This window comes from Bufo bufo, chromosome 3 (genome assembly GCF_905171765.1).
Source record: "Bufo bufo chromosome 3, aBufBuf1.1, whole genome shotgun sequence".
Taxonomy (NCBI): Eukaryota; Metazoa; Chordata; class Amphibia; order Anura; family Bufonidae; genus Bufo; species Bufo bufo.
The window spans coordinates 84,472,568-84,489,984 of NC_053391.1; the positions used below are offsets into that span (position 1 = coordinate 84,472,568).

General features: G+C 42.0%; 1 protein-coding gene across 1 annotated transcript in view; it reads left to right on the plus strand.

Annotated features, from left to right (window-relative positions):
* The window catches only part of EPHA6 (EPH receptor A6), a 1,083,458-nt gene that overhangs the window by 673,073 nt on the left and 392,968 nt on the right, over positions 1-17,417 (plus strand). Inside the window, exon 6 of the mRNA XM_040423272.1 lies at positions 11,426-11,550. Coding sequence (XP_040279206.1) covers positions 11,426-11,550 — 125 coding nt within the window. The remainder of the gene's footprint in view (positions 1-11,425; positions 11,551-17,417) is intronic.

Sequence of the window (17,417 nt, forward strand, 5' to 3'; positions counted from 1 at the left end):
TAACCACACAGAGTACTGTAGATCGTCTGCCGAACCCTCAGATTTCTCCAGGATCAGCCGACCATCTAATGTGTATGGAGCCTCCCGCAGATGTCAAAGGAAAGAAGGGCTGGCAGTTGAATTTCAACATGCCCGATCATTTTGTTCTCAGGGGAGAAGGCGCCAAGCTGAGCATGCATGTGTAAAGGTAGAATAGATAAATGAGGATTCGGCCATAGCCCTGTGAAGTGCACGGCCGGCATTACGCTGAAGATCATTAGCCTAGACATTAGCAGGTCCAAACAATGCACCTTTATATGGTTTACGACCCCTTTTCATCCATCATGTTTAGTATTGAATTTTCCTCCCAACACAAAGGCTGCCAGTTTCTGTTCATGCAATGAGTCATTTTATCTCATGAAGACAGCGGTAAAACAAATGTATTTTTCCTCCGGTCGTTTATTAAGAATACAAAGATCAATGCTGAAATGGCTCATAAGCAAGATGATATCAGTAACTACTTAAAGCATCGCTACAAATCATCAATGCAACAGGCAAATTGTGTATTTGTGACCAAGTGTGCATCATTACTCCGAAAAATGAATTACAATAACTCAACCAGACACCGTCATTCATTTTCATTCCTCTGTTCCCCTTTTTCTTTTGACTTTCTATTTAGACACTGACACGTCTTAAATCAATTTGAAATTGTCGCTGGTTTTAAGTTTCTCTATTTCTGTCGGTGCTTTTATATTCTGAGATGCATCAAGGAGGTAGAGAGATAGATAAGAGATATGCCAGGCTGAAAATCTCAACTGTTACTTGTGTCCTCCACATCTAAAGCTAATAATGCTAAAAGGAAAAAGCTTGAAGCGGTCGCGTGAGAGTAGACCAAAAAATTTATCTTTTTTTTTCTCGGAAATAGCTCCTCTCTTGTCCAAAGGTTGTGACTTGTATGTGTCTTGTACTGCAGATTATTCCTATCTAAGAAGATGAAGCTGAACTGCAATACCAGACACTGCCAATACAGAAAAATGGCAATATTTCTAGAAATAAATAGACTTTTTTTTTTTAGAGATGAGTAAAAAAAATTATCTTTGGGTCCCATTGTAACAAATCAGTCTGGGGCACAAATAAATTCAACCCCAATTTTAGTGCTCAAATTGCCCTGAAAAGTTGTGTATAACGCTCTGAGGTCTTCTAGGACTGTATCCAGCTCCTTTTAAGGTCTTTAATGCCAAGTCGGCATTAGTAATGACAAAGTGACAGAGACATATATGGCTGTGGCTAAATGGATGGTAGGGGGTGATAACGAACAAGATGTCGAACCCTAAGTATACTGGAGGTTTTTTCGTTTTTGCGTTTTCATTTTTCTTCCCTGTCTTCCTGGAGCCATAACTTTTTTATTTTTCCGTTCACATATCCATATGAGGGGTTGTTTTTTGCGGGATAAGTTGTACTTTCTAATGCCACCATTTAATATGGCATACAATGTAGTAGGAAGCAGGAAAGAAATTCCAAATGGGGTAGAATTGGAAAAAAAAAAACACAATTCCTCCACAGTTTTACTGGGATTTGGTCCTACAAGCATTCATACTGGGGCGTAGCTATAGGGGGTGCAGAGGTAGCAGTCTCTACCGGGCCCAGGAGCCTGAGGGGGCCCAAAGACCCTTGTGGTACATAAGAAGACACTGGTATTATAGAAAGTGCATGAGGCACAAGGAAGGGAAGGGCTTAGGTCAAGAATTTGGCATGGGGGTTGCTGTTTCAATTTTTGCCCCAGGCAGCAAAAGTCTATGGGCCAGATTTATCATTAGCTCAGGTCAGAATAATGGAGTGAAAAGTCCCCAAAAAAAGTCCCAAACGCTAAAACCGCGCACAAATTTGCAACTTTTTTCTGCTCTGCACTATGCTCGCCAGTTTTCTGAAAGTGGGCGTGTTTTCTTATGTAAATGAATCTCTAGACAGATTTACTATTGGGACTATTTAAAAAGTCGCAAAAAAATCGCAATTTCACTCCAGTGAGGACCATGCTTATCTTATGAGACTTTTTAATAGAACAAGCGACTTTTTCATAAAAACGTGCAACTTTTGTAAAGCTGCTTACTGACGGATAAACTGCTACCGTCAAACCACATTTATTACAGTCTTAAAGGGCCGATCATAAATCTGACTTGGCTAAAACTGACTTTAGCCATATGTGAAAGTGGAGTGAGCTGTCAGAGTCATGATAAATCTGGCCCTATGTGCTTCCAGCCCCTGGCCACAAAGCACTGAGGGAAGGGGGGCTCTAGCTAAAATCTTGCACCAGGGCCCATGAGCCTTTAGCTACGCCTACAGCATTCCATATGCGGCAAAAATTACCTGTGCCCTTCATTCTCTGGGTCAGTATGACTACAACGATACCACATCTGTATAGGTTTTATATGTTTAAATACTGAAAAAAGAAATGAAAACGTTGAAAAAAATTTTTTTTGACATTACCATATTCTGACCCCGTAACTTTTTTTTATATTTATGTCTACTGGGCTTTGTGGGGGCTCATTGTTGCAGGATGATCTGTAGTTTTTATTAATACCATTTTGGAGTGTGTGTGTGTGTGTCTTTTTTATCACATTCTATTCAATTTTTTGGGGTAAGAGAAGCGATAAAAAAATGGCAAATCGGCCATTTTGATCCTTTTTCCCGTTACACCATTCACTGTATTGGAAAAATATTTTTATATTTTAATAGTAGGGCTGTTTTCGGATGTGGTGATGCCCATGGTAATTACATTTTTTTTATTATTTATGTATTTATTTTTTATTCTAAAGGAAGGGGGTGATTTAGATTTTTATTTTTTTTACCTTTTTACTTTGTTTTTTGGAGAAAAATCTTTTACTCTCATAAGGATTATAGTAATTTTATGAGTACAAATTTCCTATGTTTCCCTGCCACCTGCTGGCCAACATAGGAATTGCAGCTCTAATATGCTTGATCTCTTCAGAGAGACCCAGCCTATTAAAAATAATGACCGGCATCCCCGATCGCCGCACGCGGATACCAGTCTTAACCCAGAAACTTTCATTTCCAGATTTTTCACCCTTTAGATGGAGTGATCACACTTGAACATGGCATCTAAAGGCTGTAATGTCCGCGATCAGCATTATTGCCGCAAGCCTCTGTCTCTTTGAACAGCAGAGACCTGTCGGCTATGGCTCCCACTGCACGTGCGAGTGGGCGCCATGTTTAAGGACCCCACCAGTGTCATACATGTGCGACACTGGTAGCGAAGGGGGTAATAACACACTGCACTGATTTTTCGTTTAAAAAAAAATCAACTTACAAATATAATCCCTCTTTGGTGGCAAATGCTTTATTCTCTGTATTCTGACCTTTGAAATCATGGCCGCCATTTTGAGGGATTTGTCCAAATCAATTTGCAGAAGATTCAAATTCGGCTGGAATCTGAAATTTTGGGAAATTGCAGACAAATTCAATTCATTTCCAATCAATTTACTCATCTCTACCTCTCGTCTAATCCTGGTAAATTATATAGATATGCTTGTGTCCACCGAACAGCAGAGTTGATAACATAAGCAGCATTGCAGAGCCACAGTAAAATTGGGTGCCAGCAGATGTTGGAGCGATCCAATCTCATCCTTTTTCTATGCTTGTGTCCAGCTATATCTAGATACTTTATTTACGCCAACCCTTGGAAATCGTTGGAGCTAAGATGTCTAAATGCAAAAATCTAACGCAATATTGGATGAATCAACTTGTTTTTTATGTTAAAGGTTTTGTCCCAAGAAAAATCTTCAACATTTTTCAACCAACTCCTGGATCTTAATTTTTTTTGTTATATTTTGTATTTAAAATTGTATTATAGCCACTGAGTTATTCGCTGAAATCTTTCTATATAGCGCCACCTGCTGTTTTCTGGGGACATGTCAACCTTAGTGTCTGGAATTATTGTCATTCTCTATATAGTATCCTTGGAGAAACTGTATTTCTGCATGTTTTTTAGTAGAAAGTAACAATTACAACCCGGCCTCCATGCCTATGGGGTTGACAAGATCTCCTTATTCATGCTTTATTGGATTTCAAAGTGTCATTGTAGATTACATGTCATCATAGCAGAAAGGAGTTTGTCATTGAACTCTTTCGTCTGTGTACTGTGGTAACTCACTAAGTTTCAATAGTAGGCTTAGGCATAGCTTCTCCACCAGACCCAAACATGTGTTAAAGCGGTTGTTCCACCATTAAATATCAGGTTTATTGTACTTATTTGCTATTTATATGCTGCTACAGGAAGAATCCAGTGAAGAGTTATGACATTTACATAGTATGGTGCCACCTGGTGTTCACAGTATATAGCAATGTGCATGTCCACCTAATGAGTGTGGTGCTGGTCACACATGCTCAGTAACTCTCCTCATTGCCAGGTCCTTTAGAGCAGCAAAAATAAATCGCTTTCTGTCCTACTTGTGAACGATCGACTAGAGAACCTACAGTATAGCTGAGAAGAACCCTTCTGCAGGGGAAATAGGAAAGGACTATATTGTCAGCTGCCAGGGGGGGAAGGAGGCTGATTCAGCCTAGAGTTTGCTCCCAGCAGCACCAAGTGGAAAAATGAAATAAAAAACTGATGGAAAACATATTTTCTATGCTGCACACTCTGCAAGTTAATTTAAAACATCTATTACAGGACTTTTAGTAGGAAACTTATTCATGGGATAACCTCTTTGCCCTGCATTCTGGCATGATGCTAAGTGATTCATCTTGTCAGTATAAGCTCTGTACATTTCTCATTGATCACTGAGGCAGTTTATGTCTTTCATATGTGGAGGCACGCAGCAGACTTGCCAGATAAAAGCACATAACCCATGACGTCTCATCCCCATCATCAAAGCAGAGTAATAGCCACCTTTACAAGTGAAAGCTCCTATTTGACTCTTCATTTCCCTCTGAATTATGTTGTCTTGGATTCCAAGTTTTCCAGCATTACATCAAGAAGAAAGCTTAATGATGATATCGATGATAGACCTAATACGAGCTAAATGATCAACCTCCAGTCCCTGCATAGAAGATTAATACAGCCAAGATATAGTTTAGATTGGGAAGTACTGATGTTAAGAAACTATACAAAAACCTCTAATCTTCCCTGGGGAACCCTATTGAGCTAAACAAATGACAATGCCTCAATTCCTCCTTGTTCCTACTGTCTAGATACCTAAATCCAACCTTAAAGGGATGTTCCCATTTTAAACGGCAAATCCATCAGATATGCTAGGAATTTCTGACAGATATTGCTCCATCTCTAAAACCCAAACTTATCTCCAGAAAGTACAGCCCTTTACCCCCTTGGTCAGCCTGGTGGTGCAGCCGCTGGATGATACATACAGTCAGAGGTGGCTGCACATGCATGTTTAAAAAATTTCCTGACCTAGCTGAGCAAGCATGTGCTGCTGTTTCCATAGGAAAGATATGGGACCTGTGGGATACACCATGAAAGTCTAAGATGGGAATCCCTCTTTGACTTTTGAGTTACAGCCAGGAGGACATGTGGCCAGCCATACGTGTACATGCACAAATATATTACATGGTAGGCATTCCAATGGATGGGGCTAGGTGGGTGTCAGGACTCCCCTCCATGGCTTCTATATGTCCTATTAGGGCATTTGAATAGGGGTTGTCTCACTATGATGTGGGGTCGTTTGAAATGAGAACATAACGTCAGAGTTTATTTCCCCAAAAACAGCCGCTGTTGTCCATGTGCTGTGTCTGGTGTGACAACTCAGCCTCATCATCTACGGAATATGGATATTGCTCAGAGCAGCATAATTCCATATCATATAGGACAACATTTACAAGAATATTAGCAATATACAACATACATTAGTTTCATCTATTTTAGTTTAGTGACCTGGTGAAGGGTTAGGAGGAGAAAGCTGAACTTTGGCCTCAACCAATTATTGATACTAGTAAGAAGTAAAGCAGATGTGCAAGCATTTTCCATCCCATCAATACTGTATAGCCCTAGCTCAGCATTTCCCGCTCACATTAATGCCGTATATCATCTGTAAACATTACTGAGAAGCAGGAATACCACATATGTGTACCCAGCAGACTTTTACTGCTGCAGTGGTGCTTTAAAGGTTGTGAACCCTTCTGAATTTTCTAAATTTCTGCATAAATTTGACATAAAATGACCTAAAATCATGTTTCCACACAAGTCCTAAAAGTAGATAAAGATAACAAAATCAAATAAGTCACAAATATTATAATTGGTAATTTATTGAGGAAAATGGTCCAATGTCACATTTCTGTGAGTGGCAAAAGCATATGAACCTTTAGGAAGGATTAGCAGATAATTTGAAGGTGAAATTAGAGTCAGGTGCTTTCAGTCAATGGGATGACAATCAGATGTGAGTCAGCAACCTCTTTTATTTAAAGAACATATGACAACCACCAATTAAATACACCGGGTAGTAATAAATTGAAAGGAGCCCTAACACATTTTACAAAATTTGATACCCAAACAATAGAACTACGGCTCCAATTATAAGTACAAAAATTCTCTTTATTAAATAAACACAATCACATAGTCATAAAAACAGCAGTAAATAGGTATGTTGTAGTGAGAAAAGACCTGAGGAGGACCGGGGGATCAACACACATGGGCTCACATAAGTTAGTGAAGAGCGTCGCAACAAAGCCAGAAAAAGAAGCGAAAAAGTAACTCTGGATGGTTGAATCCAATGAGAATATACATAGGCGGTGTTGAAATAAAGACAAGCTCAGAAAAAGTACCCAGTATTGCTGCGCCGGTCCCTCAGTCTCCTTGTCCCAACGCCGTTTCGCCAGCAACCTGGCTTCTTCCGGGGATAAGAGACTAATGAGAACTCTACCTTTATATATCGCTCCCATAGATGTAATCAGTACACTGATCCTTCTTTGGTGTGTGAAAAAGCTGAGCTCACCAATAGGAGCTCGCATCATGAGTCAGGTGGTAAAGATGGGGAGGGGATTGGAAAAAGGTCGAATAGAAATCAGCCTGCATCATCATGACACTTAGGTCACGTGACTGCTGCGTCAGCATGTCATCACAAGTTCCGCCCATCAGTATTCGAATGCTGTATATTAATTAACCACTCAAACATATTCGCGTTACTGACACCGATATTAACAATGATCGCAATATAATTGCGATGTGCATCCGAATTACAAGAACAGATATGAGTGATAGCAATGGGGGAGGGGATTAGAAAAAAGGTCGAATAGGAATCAGCCTACATCATCATGATGACACTTGGGTCACGTAACTGCTGCATCAGCATGTCATCACAAGTTCCGCCCATCAGTATTCGAGTGCTATATATTAGTTAGCCACTCGACAATATTGCCTATGTATATTCTCATTGGATTCAACCATCCAGAGTTACCTTTTCGTTTCTTTTTCTGGCTTTGTTGCGACGCTCTTCACTAACTTATGTGAGCCCATGTGTATCGATCCCCCGGTCCTCCTCGGGTCTTTACTCACTACAACATGCCTATTTACTGCTATCTTTTATTTAAAGAACAGGGATCTATCAAAGTCTGATCTTTGCAACACATGTTTGTGGAAGTGTATCATGGCATAAACAGAATAAATTTTTTGGGCCTCAGAGGGTGAGTTGTTGACGCTCATCAGGCTGCTGAAGGTTACAAAGCCATGTCTAATGAGTTTAAACTCCACCAATTCACCAAATACATGGCATGAAAATATAATAGTCCAATATTTGTAAAAAAAAAAAAAAAGTAAGAAAGGTATGGGCAAAAATTACAAAAAGAGAGCCGCACTGGTGATAAAGATAATAATTTTATGTAGCTTTTTAATAATTAGTTGCTAATATTTTATAGATCCTATGCAAGTGTGTGAATGTAACTTTAGCTTACTTAAAGAAGGATTACTTGTAACAAGATGTGTTAGAATGCAATTTGTGGTATGGCCCTGGTACAGTCATTCTGATATTAAGGAGGCCTCAGGACAGTGGCATAACTACCATATAGGCAGACCACACAGCTGCTATAGAGCCCGTGAGGAAGGGGGGCCTGCAGTGGAGGAGAGGCCCCGCCCTCTAATTCCTCCCGTCTTTCTTCCTAAAGCTAAAGGACCTTTGATGATGTCATCACAGGTCCTGTAAGGGAACTGCACAGTGTAAAGTGTAGTTCCCAGGTTAGAACAGTGCATCTGTCAGGACCTGTGATGACATCATCTTCAACATCACAAGTCCTGCAGGATCTTGCAAAGAAACTGCACCAAAAATGGTGTAGTTCCCAGGTTTGAAAGGTACATCCGCCAGGACCTGTGATGACATTATTACAGGTCCTTCAACACCTAATAGCAAGTATTGGAAGTTCACAATCAGCTCTGCATTGGTCCATACAGACTAGAATGGAGTGGTAAGAGGAGGTCCTCCACTTTTCTCTTCATTTTCCCCCCATCCATGCCTTTTTACTCATTGCTCACTCATATATAATACTTCAGACAGTTACAGTGACCACTACCTCATGTACCTGACACACAGTGACCATAATGTATAACTGACCACATATAGCTGTACACATTGCATCTATTATACCTATTATTAGTGATGAACGAATATCTGCCGGCACGGTTCGCGAACGCGATCAAATGTTCGCGAACCGCAAGTTTGCGGCGGGTCCCATTCATTTTAATGGCAGGCGAACCTGAAAAACCTTCAGCTCATATTTGCAGCCAAGAAATAATTACTAGAAGTGCACAAATAAGTGCAATATAATAGAAAATGCCTAATCTTGTCTGCAATTGCGGACAAGAATAGGACATGTTCTATTTTTTTGCGGAAATGGAAGCACGGATGCGGAAGTGCGGATCCGCAAATGCGGATATGGAAAAATTGCGGAACGGATGCGGACCCATTTTGCGGACGTGTGAATGGAAAAGATATCCCTCAAAATGAAAATAAATTTAATTATTAAAGCTAGGCAAAAAGCATAGATGTGGTAGGCAATAACAAGTGCTCGGTTGCACTAAATCAGGTGCTCGGCGGCACTAAATCAGAAACCATATGTCCTACCACAATCCGGGGGGTTCCAGTGCACATCCATGAATCCCGAAGAGAAAGCAAAAATCATCTATCCCTGGGCTAGATGATTATGTGGTATTGAAGGACAGGGTGGACAAAGAACTGTCCCTGATATTGCCCTACAGGGGGTGCTATTCTGGCCCTGATAGCCTAACCACAGACCACCCGCCCTGATAAGAGCGACCCCATCCGGAACCTTACCCTATATAAAAATGGATCCAATGTGTGAGAGAGAATCTAAATCGCACATCCTCATTACTATGCTTTTGATACAACAATTGTTATAAATTTCAGCAAGATAAAACATGGCTATACAGCACTTATCATAAATTTGCTATGCACTATTAGGAGGCATTAGTATACAGTTTGATCAAAGAGCATAGGCCCACTTACCACGACAAGGTCGCCTCCTTTCAAGTGGGGACCTACTCTAACTATGGCGCGGCGCAGTGCGGCGACTATCGCGCCCCCACACCGCTCCAGCAGGCAATGGGACCCAGTAGCCACACAGCATATATAAAAATGGCCCTAGTAAGCCCCTAGCCTCTAGGCCCCTGACTTCCAGGTGATCAATATATAGATCTATGTGTTTTTGACTCATTATAAAAGTATATTATAAGTATATCGCACCCCTCTGTGTATCACACCTATCGATAGCACACCTATACCAGTCCTAAAAAGGACTTTTGTGGCCCTATTAGCTAGTGTTTGGTGTCCCTAACAGCCTGTCCCTGCTCCACACAGCAACCTCTCCCTACACTAGCAAAACACTGAATGTAAAATGGCGGCCAGATCGGGTTTATTTATAAGGTAGGGGGTACCTCCATGTGCTGAAATATCTCAATTGGCTGTCCTGTACCACCTGATGGATGTGTCATGGGTCAAAGTTCTTCACAATGTAAAAGAATATGGCAGGTGCGAATATCTCTATATGTTCGCATGTTCGGCGAATCGCGAACACACAAAGTTCGCCGTGAAACGACCGCCGGGCGAACCGCAAGGCCATCTCTACATATTATAGCTCTGTATATATATTTTTTCTTTATATATATATATATATATATATATATATATACACACACACTGCATGTATTACACAGTATTATAGATGCAATATGTACATATATAGTATATACAATGGTGTACTGATATGTGAGCTACAAGGTATAATAGATGCAGTGTGTACAGATATATAGTATATGATTCTTTCTATGGGGCACAGTGATTTCTATGTACCCCCCTGCCTCAGGATGAGGCCTTGTGCAGATAAATTAGCCAGGATGATCAAAGACTAATGCAGAACTCTAGTCAACATAATCCTTGTACTCGATGATGCATTTAACTCCTGATCTTAACCAGACAAATGTGCAGAACGTACAAAATTGTAAGGAGAATGCCCAAGTGGCAGGTGGCCAGAAAAATAGCTTAAAAGCTCCTTGGTTTGTCAATAAGTCAGAAATCTTGACCTGGATAATCAGTTGGGAGCTCTGGTGCATGCTTCTACTTATTTCTACTTCCCACTCTTAATCTCTTTATTATCTTGGTAAGCTCTATTTTACTCAATAAACTCTTTGCTTAAAACTTTGCTCTGTGTGAGACAAGAGACCTTTATTTACAGAAGTGTCAGACTTCATTATCATTGGTGCTGGAAAAATGCTGCAAAAAGTAAAGTTACAGCTGTTAAACTAACGTGCACTAAAATGACTCAAATGTCTCTGGTCTTGAAGAACTAAAATTCCCTGATCCTGAATCTGTTAACAGGATTCTCTGGTATGGGGACCGACAACTTTAATGGTTGAACCTGTGCCCAACTTTAAAAAAAAAAAAAACACTCACTTGTTCACAGTCCCAAGGTTCGCGCATTTCGGATCCATTTCTGGTTGCTACCATTGTCTATCAGACCAGAAGTGACTTGGTCCCGTGATCTCTCTGGCCAATCGCCGGCCTTAGCCCACACATGTGCTAGAACATCACGGCACTGAGAGTGATGTGTTAGTCACATGACATATTAGCACATGTTACCGCTGAGGCCAGTAATTGGCCATAGCAATCACTGGACCAAGCCACTTCTGGTCTGGTGTAGAGTGGAAGCAGCCAGGAATCACTAATGGTTGGGCACAGGTTCCAACCAATGGGGTTGTGTGTTCCTAGACCAGACATACCCTTTAAATATGTGAAATAAGAAGAATTATCACAATTAGGACAGTAACTACAGTGGTTTTACTCTGCTACATCTGTACTCTGTACAGCACATGTAAGTCAGAAAGATGCTTAGAATATGTTCCTCCTTTTGCCCTCAGTAAAAGTAGCTGAACTGCATTCTTTCAATGTTTATTCTGTTATTTTCTCTATTTCAGGTCCTTCACTAATTGGCATGGTGAGGAAAGACTGGGCCTCTCAAAACAGCATTGCTCTTTCATGGCAAGAACCTGACTATCCTAATGGGGTCATTCTGGACTACGAGATCAAGTACTATGAGAAAGTAGGTCTTGCTCAGCATTCCTGGAAAAACGCTTAAGATGCAAGTAGTGCTTTCTTTCTGTCTTCCTTTCTGTTTCTTCTTGGGTTAGCATTTTTTAAGTGGTGACTAGCCAGTACATTTCGATGCGTGCAATATATTTTTATACCTTATATTTTTTTATTTATAGGGATCAGTTTGCAAGAAGTTTGTAATATGCTCGTCAGCTGAGGAGCATACTCGAGATGCTGATCTCACAAGAACAGCTAGTTTGCCTCAGCAATCATGAGTGGGGAAATGGCCGTAATACACAGCCATAGCCTCTAAGGCCTCTTTCACATGGGTGTCGCGTGTGAGGGCCGGACAAGATGCGGGTGCGTTGCGGGAAAATGCACGATTTTTCCGCGCGAGTGCAAAGCGTTTTAATGCGTTTTGCACGCGCGTGAGAAAAATCTGCATTTTTGGTACCCAGACCGGTGTTGTGTAGATTTTATTATTTTCCCTTATAACATGGTTATAAGGGAAAATAATAGCATTCTTAATACAGAATGCTTAGTAAAATATTCATTGAGGGGTTAAAAATAATAAACAAATTTAACTCACCCCATCCACTTGATCGCGTAGCGGATCTCCTCTTCTTTCTTCAGGACCTGGCTAAAGGACCTTTGATGATGTCACTGTGCTCATCACATGGTCTATAACCTCGGTGATGGACCATGTGATGGACCATGTGATGAGCACAGTGATGTCACCACAGGTCCTTTTCATCAAAAAAGAAAGACATGCCAGGCTGAGCGTTCAAGTGGATTAAGGTGAGTTTATTCATTGTTTTTTATTTTTTAACCCCTCTATCACTATTTGACTAAGCATTCTGTATTGAGAATGCTATTATTTTCCCTTATAACCATGTTACAAGGGAAAATAATAAAGATCGGGTCCCCATCCAGATCGTCTCCTAGCATTAATGCGTGAAAATCGCACCGCATCCGCACTTGCTTGCGGATGCTTGCGATTTTCACGCAGCCCCATTCACTTCTATGGGGCCTGCGTTGCGTGAAAAACGCACAATATAGAGCTTGTTTCGATTTTCACGCAACGCACCAGTGATGCACCCGCCTCACGCATTGCACCCGCACGGAATTCTCGCCCGTGTGAAAGAGGCCTAACAGTGGAGCCATTTAACCCTTTGCTGTGATCAACACTGATTACAACATTTCATGGGACAGACTGAGCTGAAGCCCACTTTGATCATGTCCTTGGAATGTAATTGGAGCTAATACCTGGTACGAGCAGACAGCCCTGTGTCCACTGAATGACACTAAGGCAGTGTTCACATCTCAGTTTTGGAGATCCCACTGCCTGATCTTGTGCAAATACCAGCTATCAGCCAGGTAAAAAAAAGTTGCATGATACAGCAACGCTGGATCCTGTGAGATCTGGCAGACAGCTTTGTGCTGGGACAGCTTGTCGGATCTGCTAATGGAGAAGTGAATAAGACCTTAGGCTGTCTGGCAATATTCCCTGTTGTTAGGGCGCACTTAGGTATGCATTACCTATTGGTACACCGTTTAATGTACTGGCATATATAGCAGCCATATAAAGTCCCAAACATAAAATTATATACGTACAGTATATTTGGTATTGCTAAGATCATAATAATCTGTAAAAATAAAGTGGTTTTCCAAGTTCAAGGTATTCTGTGGCACTACAGGGGATGCTGTTAAAATAATAATAAAAAAAAACATTATGCACCTTTTCTTGTCTCCCTCTGATTCAACACCTCTGCCAAGTCTTCTCTGCTGTCGTGACATATTATTACTGCTGCAGTGGTGACTGGCCTCAGGAGTCTTGATTCGTACATTTATGATGATGCCAGGGAAAGATTGGCCATTTACACAGAGAAATCCCGCTGGGCCGGTCAGGTTTTGGCGCCATGAGGCTGACCACCCCATAAACTGTTTAATCTGAGAGTCAGGAGAGCCCTCTTGTTTGTGCACCCTTGATCTGGACAGAGGTTTCTCCCTGTGTCCTTGGTGGTCACATCCCAGGTTCTGGATCACTATAGGCACCATATTTGGTGTGTTGGCTTAGCTGGGTTTGAATGTGGCCTTTAAGCAGCCATGGACTATGGCCATGGGAGTGACTTCAAGTAGGGACAATATTAATGAACTGAGTTGCCGATAAAGCATCAATGATGTCATTCTCAGTTTTCCCAAGTTGGACAAAAAATTTACATAAATAAAAAATAAAAAAATATTTAGATAAATCAGTTGCCATGCAGAGATGGAATGGTATGGGGACATTGGGTGAAATGTATCAAAATTGGTGTAAAGGAAAAATGGATTAGGCTACTTTCACACTAGCGTTTTTTTTCAGATCCGTCATGGATCGGCAAAAACACTTCCATTACAATAATACAACCACATGCATCCGTCATGAACGGATCCGGTTGTATTATGTCTTCTATAGCCAGGACAGATCCGTCATGACCACCATTGAATGTCAATAGGGGACGGATCAGTTTTCTATTGTGTCAGAGAAAACGGATCCGTCCCCATTGACTTACATTGTGAGTAATGGAGGATCCATCTTGCTCCGCACCACAACGCGGACAGAAAAACGCTGCTTGCAGAGTTATTCTGTCCGTGATGGGGATGCAACCAAACGGAACGGAATGCATTTTAGTGCATTTTGTTTTTTTCAGTTCAGTTTTGTCCCCATTGACAATGAATAGAGACAAAACTGAATTGTTATCTTCCGCTATTGAGATCCTATGACGGATCTCAATAGCGGAATTAAAAACGCTAGTGTGAAAGAAGCCTTAGTTGCTCATAGTAACCTATCATATTCCACCTTTCAATTTTTAGAGCTTCTAAACTAAGTCAGTTTCCTTTTGTTCCAGTTTTGATAATTCTCCACCAATGCCCCATATATCAGGTGTGGGGATTCTCTCTGGTAGTTAGGACTAGCGGACGCAGTATAGAGGCAAAGTGCACAGTTCTTGAATCAAACAGCGGTTTTTATTCACACATTGGTGTATAACAAAATGCAGATAAGGTGTATCACAAAACGCAGGTGGCTTGGTGTTTGTTCACACACAAGGAAAGTCCATAAACGATAAAAGTCACCTTTTCTCCTGGGTGTTAATTCACACCCTGTTAGCAGTTCAGCCTCATCAAGTCCATAGGCGGCCTGTTTGCCTTTAGAGGGGCCTGAGTCCTCCAGCCTGGCTCAAACCCCAAATCCCAGCACAGCCCTCAGTTCACAGCACACAGACTCCTGAGCTCCACTGTCAGAGGGAGGTAAATCCACCACACCTGGCAGTGCTGGCTGGTTTTTATGCTTGGCAAAACCCATCCTGGAACATGGGGAGTAGTCACCCACCCAGCACTTTGACTACTCCCAGTAAGAGCCATCCTGGATCAGCTATGACAGCCATGCTAAATCTCACGGTGTCAATTAGCAATAGCTGCTACTGACACATAAAATATCGGCTCTTACTTCACCAAGGCCAGGAACCTCGGTGACACATAACTTCCATCCACGATGATTCCAGGTACCTTCTTACACAGGCTACAAACCAAACATCCAGTCTATTTCACTATGAATAGCTTTCTACAGCTGCTGTGTACTATAAAACATAGAAACTGCAGGAGCCAAAGCAATAAGACTAACATACAGTATTAGATAAAAGTAGCTTTGTGTTTCGGATTCCCATGACCAGTCATTCAGTTTATTTCCGTGTCTGTCTCTTTTGTAATACAAAGTAGATTGAGAGCAGTGACCTCCCTTCACACTAAAGAAGTTACAGGCAGCGAGATTAATATAATGTCGACTATTTGTGTCAGTAGTAAACAAATTTATATGTAAAACTAATAAGTACAGAGACCTGAAGAAACTTGTTGGTGCCCTAAAGGTATTTACTGCTTATTATTATATGTGAGTAATATATTTACAGGTCGGACTGTGTTCACCCAGATTTCATTTACACTTGAATGGCATCTGCCACAGATCTTATCGAAGTCTTGTGTGAAGAAAAGGAAAGCAGTTTATTTTCTTTTTTGATTCTTTATTTTCCCCTTATTTCTCCATTTATGTCCACACTTAACACATATAATAATTCTGAAAATATTTTAAAAATATATTACTACTAGGTGAGGTTACAAAAGTTGTAAACTTACCCCTAAAAGTAATGTGTATAACATCATACATAGAGTTGAGCGGACACCTGGATGTTCGGGTTCGACAAGTTCGGCCGAACTTGAAAAAAAAGTTCGGGTTCGGGACCCGAACTTGACCCCGAACCCCATTAAAGTCAATGGGGACCCGAACTTTTGGGCACTAAAATGGCTCTAAAATAGTCCTGGAAAGGGCTAGAGGGCTGCAAAAGGCATCAAAATGTGCTTAAGAGCATGGCAACTGTTCTGCAAACAAATGTGGATAGGGAAATGACTTAAAATGAAATAAAATAACTAAAAATTACAAATTATTAACCTGCAACTCAGAGAAGGAGGCGGATTTGGAGTCGGAGGTTGAGGAAGCGGTGAATGTGGTGTTGTAGGTGGAGGCAGCAATGGAGGAGGAGGTAGCCAACAATGTTTTTTTAATTTTTTTTATTGGGGTAGGTAGCCCCCAAAATATTGGGACAAATAAATAAAAGAAAACAAAGAATCATTGCACTTGACTTGAGTACAAGAATGTATGTTTGATGGTGGTATAAATGCCTATTCTGCACAAGGTACAGACAAGTCTTGTGGGATCCAAGCCTGGTTCATTTTAATGAGCGTGAGCTTGTCCACGTTGGCTGTGGACAGGCGGCTGCGTCTGTCTGTAATGACGCCTCCTGCCGTGCTAAATACACGTTCAGAGAGTACACTGGCTGCAGGGCAGGCCAGCACCTCCAAGGCATACAGGGCAAGCTCTGGCCATGTGGACAATTTGGAGACCCAGAAGTTGAATGGGGCAGAACCATCTGTCAGTACGTGTAGGCGTGTGCACAGGTACTGTTCCACCATGTTGTTCAAATGCTGCCTCCTGCTAACACGCTCCATATCAGCAGTTGAGGCCGGTTGTTGCGGCGAGGTGACAAAGCTTTTCCACATGTCGGCCATGCTAACCCTGCCTTCTGAGGTGCTGGCGCTGACACAGCTGCTTTGGCGACCTCTCCCTCCTCCCCTGCCTTCGCCTTGTGCTTCCACTTGTCCCCCGCCGTCAGTCGGGAATGCTCTCAGGACCGTGTCTACCAGCCTGTAATCGCGCATCTTCCGATTACGCTCCAGTGAGGGAATTAAGGACAGCACATTGTCTTTGTAACGGGGATCCAGCAGGGTGGCCACCCAGTAGTCAGCACACGTTAAAATGTGGGCAACTCTGCTGTCGTAGCGCAGGCACTGCAGCATGTAGTGTGCCAGGCTGCCCAGAGGTAAGGACAAGCTGTCCTTTGTGGGAGGCATATCTTCTGCGTCCTCCTTATCCCCCCAGCCACGCACCAGTGATGGGCCCGAGCTGCGTTGGATGTCACCCCGGCTGTGAACATGCTTCATCCCCATCCTCCTCCTCCTCATCATCCTCCTCCTCCTCGTCCTCCAATAGTGGGCCCTGGCTGGCCAAATTTGTACCTGGCCTCTGCTGTTGCAAAAATCCTCTTTCTGAGCCACTTCTAAAAGACTGTCCTGAAAGTGTTAGAGATGACTCCTCCTCCTCGTCCTGGGCCACATCCTCTTCCATCATCGCCCTAAGTGTTTTCTCAAGGAGACATAGAAGTGGTATTGTAACGCTGATAACGGCGTCATCGCCACTGGCCATGTTGGTGGAGTACTCGAAACAGCGCAACAGGGCACACAAGTCTTGCATGGAGGCCCAGTCATTGGTGGTGAAGTGGTGCTGTTCCG